We start from the raw sequence: 6,807 nt of genomic DNA, 5'->3' as shown, positions 1-6,807 counted from the left end.
TTGATATTGTCACTAATAACCCACACTAGCAAATATTTGCAATTTTACCAGCTGCGGTAATTAAACATAACTCACCCTTCCATGTATGTATTTGATATTGATATTGTCACTAATAACCCACACTAGCAAATATTTGCAATTTTACCAGCTGCGGTAATTAAACATAAATTATTACTCACCCTTCCTTGTATGTATTTGATATTGATATTGTCACTAATAACCCACACTAGCAAATATTTGCAATTTTACCAGCTGCGGTAATTAAACATAAATTATTACTCACCCTTCCTTGTATGTATTTGATATTGATTTTAAATATTTATTATACAGATCAGAATTTAGTTGGGAAAAGTAAATGAAAAGTTATTCATTAAAATTTCATTGCATGATTCATCAGAGCTTGGTACCAGGACTTATTTTAATGCTGATACTCATTACTGGGACTTGTTTGATCTGCTTTTCATCCAACCTGCATGCATTTCATCGTACTGTCAGAAAACAGACATGTCAAGTCTTGCAGAATCTAAACAATCCATAAATGTTCATCATATGAGCCATTAAATAACCTAAAAACTTTAGTTCTTATTAACAATAAGGTTGTGAAAAGTTATTTAGCAACTTCAATGTTGTTGTATGATTGGTCAATAATAATAATTATATACAAATGACGTTTTATTGGCTGATGTGCTGTGATCAGCCCCACCCCTGGTATTAGTGCATATATCTTTTGTCATTCAACAGAATGAGAAGCAAAAAACAAGATGTATCTAATGTAAGTTTACAGTTGTGCAATTTTTAATTTAATCGCTTGTTTGATATATATTTGTTTGTTTAAAACCATCAAACAATGATTGTATGTATTTTCCTATTATAAATTATACATATGAGCAATATGTATAATTAAGATTATGCACATATGAGTACTGGCACTTTGTGGTTGAAAATGTCACTCCTTCACATAACACAGGGTATTGTATTGATGTGTTGACAAGGCTTCTTGAACAAAATTCACCCAACAGCAATGTGTTAGTAAGCATCAGGTCTGGATCATGTATATTAAGTTCTCTTGCTGGCTACCAGATGTCTTAAAAAATCTTCTGCAAGATTGGTTCAGCAAACACTATTTTTAATCTACACTTAGTGCTTAATATGTCTTTAAAGAAAAAACGTTTATCTGTTGTCATCTCTTCTATATGTAGCTAAAAATTATACTTGAAAGACCATTATTTTTATGTGAAATATTCTTTGTAATGTGAAGTTACACTTAAGAGGAAACACCCATTCCCTTAAAATATTTTTAGGGCTAGCTAGGCCGTAGTATTTGATGTACTTAGGTACCATTTTGTTCCTTTTTTGTATGTTGTTATACATTAATTTTAATTTATTAATATATAATTTCAACAAGGTGTCATTTCTTCATAAAATGTTTTCTATTTTAGTATTATCATTGATCAGTTTCTGTAAGTTGTTAGATGGATTAAACCTATTTCTAGGGCTAGAAAATGTTTTTAAGATGACATCTTAGAAGGTCAGCAGTCTTTAAATTGCTTACTGGATTCCAATTTTAGTGTGAAATATAGAAACTTTACTCTGTGTACAAATTTGTAGATAAATATTTTTTTAAAACCTCTATTTCAGCAACATGCCCACGAGTTCAACACTAACGTGGCTCTTTATGAACTTTATACATATGCCATCAAGTACAATGAGCAGGTAAGTAAGAAAAAAACAACAGTAGTTTCCTTTTATCTATTTACCAGTCAGTGCAGAAATCCTGAATAAATAAATCATAATTTATTTTAACTGAAAGGATAATTCATTTTTATTAACAAACAGCTGTTAGTTTCAACTAACTATTTTAAAACCTCGTTGCATGTGTTTTTAAAATTTAAACAAATGGAATATTTTAAACTTTACAGTGAAGTTTCACTAAGTACCAGAAATTTTAAGCAACCTACATAGATTTAAATACTTTGCTCCACAAAGACAAAACAAACAGACTGATAATGGTTTTAAAGTCGTAGATGTTCAGGGTATCTTAGTTACAAACTGTGCCTATTTATATGTAAAAACAGGGTTATCTTGTAATCAAGTTTAGCTAACTAATAATGTAGTATATGTGTTGTGTATGTAATGCCTTGTGATGTATGTAACTCAGTGAGGTGAAGCACGTTTAAGATTAGGGACCCACATAAAAGAAAATGTATAATATAGAAATTGTGTGTAACATGCAAGTTATGTTACCTACATCACAAATATACTTTGTAGATAATCAGAATAGTTATTGTTTGGAAAAGAAACTTCTGGTATATAACGTACATGGTTGTTTAGTAGATTTTTGTTTGTTTTTATAAATCCTATGGAATAATGAAGTTAATTTAGAGGCTAGTCTTCCTTATAGCAGAAACACTGAACATTGTTTTCTTCTTCAGCTTATGATAACATTAGAAGAAGATGAGTTTTCCAAGAAGAATCGTTTGGCGTGGAAATTGGAACAAGTGCACATAATCATGAATGGTGAGGCTGATGCCTGACTGGTATGTTGGCAAACTGTTGATGCATGACAGCTTGTCATCTCAGGTTTCTAGGTTATAAGATGGAGATGCAAACAGTGGTTTTGTGTTCAATGTTTGTACCAAGGCTCAGAGCTGCTCACAGTGGCTGGACCTATGCAATGAACCACAGTGTGGTACACATTTTAGCAATAGTGAACTTTGGTGTGTGTCTACTTTACAGGAGCCAGTGTTACAGTATGAAGAATAATATCTATAACAAATCTCTTGTAAATTGTTCCAGTATGAATATTATTAATTAGTCTGTGCGGGATCCCACTTGTTAAAATGATAAGCATCATTTCTAGAAGGCATGTCTACGCAGTGATCGATGTGCAGGAGCAATTTGCAAATTTGATAATACATTGGTTTATAGGAACTTTGATAAAATAATGTTTGTAGAAAAAAGCTGTCATCATAGTATTGAATGTATAACAGTCTGATTGGTGTTAGAATTGTAAACTGTTTTTAGAAGAGTTGTCATCCTAGTAATGATTACACCCACAGTTTGTATGGATATCTTAATGTTTTTGAAGTGAAAGGTGTAATGAGAAGATACATGTCATCTCATTGACGGATATGATATATATATGTGTGTGTGTGTGTGTGTGTGTGTGAGGAGCTTGGGATTATGCTTATAAACAGTGTCTGTGGAAGATGGACATTCAGCAGTATGAATAGAAAGCTTGGTTCTAGAAGAACTCCATCCTTAATCACGGTGGTAACCGACCAACAGTGTGCTCATCTAGAAACAAGTCAACAAACTGTTGTTCACCTTTCAGATTTGCAAACGTTCCATTGTCTGACTGAGAAACTGTTCAGGTTTTTTCTCTTGCTTAATTTCGGTGGACCATTACCTGGGTGACAACTATCATTTTCCTGGATATTTAGCGCTGGACAAAAAGCAACAACAGAGGACGAAAATCAAGAGTGAAGAGTTAACATTCCCTGTTCATAACGTTTAATAACATGAGTATTTATCTGACAATAGAAACTGGGATTCCGTGATAAATGAATCTTTTCATCAGTGTACTGAAAGGAACTTATTGATATTAATCTTACATTATTGTTATCTCTACTATGATTAGTTCAGGTTTTTAGAAAGCATCAGGAAAGTGTAGATGTTTTTTTCCACTGTTAACAGTTCTAGAAACTTGTGTACTATTAGTACACGCTTCTAATCTTCCATACAGGTCCATCAAAAACTACTAATGGCAACTGGCTTTGTTTTTCAACCATTGCAGATTCCTTTGTCCTTATCAGGTCATCGTCGTATCAGAATTAACAAGAAGGAATCCTCAATAGCCATGGCTGTAATTAGATCTCAAATTGGTCAAGAGATGGAACTATAAGCTAAAAGTTTGTACTTGAAAAATAAAGTGGAGCCATTCTGTAAGCTGATATGCTGTGGATAAAAAAATGATAATCTGTTACATGTGAACGATTAAGAATATTTCATCCCAGGCATGGGGACAAAACTTCATACTTTGACTAGCATTTCAGTGGGGGTAAACTCTGGTAGCAAAACTGCTGCCATTAACAGTCACTTTTAACAAAAGTGTAAATAGAATAGGCAATTCTTTTTCTTTATATAAAAGGCATCAATATCTGTATTGGATGAAATTGGGTTTCTTACTTTCTTTACTGGTTTGTAGTAATGGCAAAAGTTTGAATTATGATTTTTTTTCTCAGTCAGTCAGCATTGGTTCTTTTATTAGAATTCAAACAACCATACTTATGAGCTACTATGGCTTGTTGTGAAAAACTCATTGAATGCTGGATGTTATACTTTATGGAATTTGTTGGTGAATTCAGTAATCATACTTAAATTCTTTTGCAATTTAAATGTTGAGAATGGATTTGAGGTTATGGTGCATAACTGAATGTAAAGAATGGGGCAGTAACTATCTATTGTAGATTGTTGTGCAGCTGAATGTATATTGTTTCTGTAGCAGTCCACATTGGATTTCTATTGCATTTTGATTTATAAAAATAGAGATATCTATAGTAGCTCATCCTGGATTGCTATGGCAGCTGGATGCAAGAAAACAATCATTTTTAGCAGTTCATGATAGCCTGGCATCTGGATGTATTAAATATATGCAGTTGCAGAAAATGAATGTGAAAAATAATTTTTGGCAGTCTATTATGAAGTACTGTAGGATCTCAGTCTCAAAATATTTTATAGCAGTTTTTGATAGCCTGGTAGCAGATGAATGTAAAATTTCATTCTTTAGCAGTCCACCATGAATTGTTGGGTGTAAAGAAATTATAGCAGCCCATCATTGTCTGATTCTGTAGCTATCCACTGTACTGTTGTGGCACTTTGATGTGAAGATGGTGTCTGTAACTGTTCACCATAGGCTGTTGTTGAAGCTGGGTTTAAAGAATTTGATTATATGTATCCATCGTGAACTGCTTCGGTATGAACTGTTATGGCAACTTGATTAAAAGCTTATTTTTATAGTAGTCCATCATGGCCTGTTACAGCAGCTGGGTGAGAAAGATTATAGTTCAATATCATGGTTGATTTGTAGCAGCTGAACATAAGTAATTATAACTATAACATGGGCTGTTACAGCAGCTGGGTGAGAAAGATTATAGTCCTATGTCATCACTGATTGTAGCAGCTGAACATAAGTAATTATAACTATAACATGGGCTGTTACAGCAGCTGGGTGAGAAAGATTATAGTCCTATGTCATCGCTGATTGTAGCAGCTGAACATAAGTGAATATAGCTATATCATTTATAATCTTTCCCACCCAGCTACTGTAACATGCCGTCATGTAATGGTTGATTGTAGCAGCTGAACATGAGAGAGACTAACAATCTGTTATGATTCATTGAGGCAACTGAATGTAGATGATTATAGCAGTCTATCATGGTTGATTATGACAATTAACTATAAGTGATTATATCAGTATGTCATGGTTGATTGAGGCAACTGAATACATGATTTTATTCTATAGTAGTCCATCGTGGACTATGGCAGCAGGTTAACAAGAAATACTGCATGAAAATTTAATAAACTTATGGATTACTATTATTGTTTCTGAATATAAATAATGTTGATAACAGTTCCTTGATAGTCCCTCGTGGTTTTGTTATAGTGCTAGGATATAAGCATTTCCATACGTGTGTGTATGTATGTATGAACCAGCATGGATTGTTATGGAATATAAAAGATGCATGGCTCGTGAAGAACAACATTAAAGCATATTAGTGTGTAATTTCAAGTTTGTAATGCAAGTGTTGTGTGTGACTAATGTCCTGAGGATCCATCAAGTTCTTGTAAGCATACTCAAACACTGAAACCCTGTGTGTTCATCATTGTTTTGTGTGTCATTTGTTGGAGTGCCTTTGTTGTGTGTACACCCGCATTAGCTATGACCTCTCAAATATTTGTACTAGACATATCCATTTACACTCACTAAGATGTCATTTGCATTAACCTCTGTTGCTTTTGTGAATAATGACAGCTTCCATGCTACATACTTTCAGTTTTTGTAACAACATCAGCTACCATACAACTTACATAACACAGTTTATGTGATACCTTAGCTACATAATTTCAGTTTCTGTAATGTCAGCTACATGTATAGCGTATATAACATCAGCTACCATACAACTTACATAACACAGTTTTTGATACCTTAGCTACATAATTTCAGTTTCTGTAACATCAGCCACACATACAGCATATATAACATCAGCTACCATGCAACTTATATAACAGTATCTGATACCTTAGCTACATAATTTCAGTTTCTGTAATGTCAGCTACATGTATAGCGTATAACATCAGATAACACAGTTTATGTGATACCTCAGCTACATAATTTCAGTTTCTGTAACATCAGCTACCATACAACTTACACAACAGTTTGTGTTACCTTAGCTACATAATTTCAGTTTCTGTAACGTCAGCTACATGTACAGCATATATAACATCAGCTACCATGCAACTTATATAACAGTATCTGATACCTTAGCTACATAATTTCAGTTTCTGTAACATCAGCTACCATACAACTTGCATAACAGTTTGTGTTACCTTAGCTACATAATTTCAGTTTCTGTAACGTCAGCTACATGTACAGCATATATAACATCAGCTACCATGCAACTTGTATAACAGTATCTGATACCTTAGCTACATAATTTCAGTTTCTGTAACGTCAGCTACATGTATAGCGTATATAACATCAGCTACCATACAACTTGCATAACACAGTTTATGTGATACCTTAGC

The 6,807-nt window shown here is 33.4% G+C and overlaps 1 protein-coding gene across 1 annotated transcript in view; it reads left to right on the top strand.

The window, feature by feature from the left end:
* The window catches only part of LOC106478729 (plexin-A2-like), an 86,967-nt gene extending 81,690 nt beyond the window's left edge, over positions 1 to 5,277 (top strand). The window contains exons 29-30 of the mRNA XM_013939290.2: positions 1,639 to 1,713; positions 2,433 to 5,277. Of these exons, the coding sequence (XP_013794744.1) occupies positions 1,639 to 1,713; positions 2,433 to 2,534 (177 nt within the window). The 3' untranslated portion in view covers positions 2,535 to 5,277. The remainder of the gene's footprint in view (positions 1 to 1,638; positions 1,714 to 2,432) is intronic.
* Positions 5,278 to 6,807: the final 1,530 nt, after the last annotated feature.

The sequence above is a fragment of the Limulus polyphemus genome, unplaced genomic scaffold (genome assembly GCF_000517525.1).
Source record: "Limulus polyphemus unplaced genomic scaffold, Limulus_polyphemus-2.1.2 Scaffold245, whole genome shotgun sequence".
Classification (NCBI taxonomy): Eukaryota; Metazoa; Arthropoda; class Merostomata; order Xiphosura; family Limulidae; genus Limulus; species Limulus polyphemus.
This window is presented reverse-complemented; position numbering and strand designations above follow the sequence as displayed.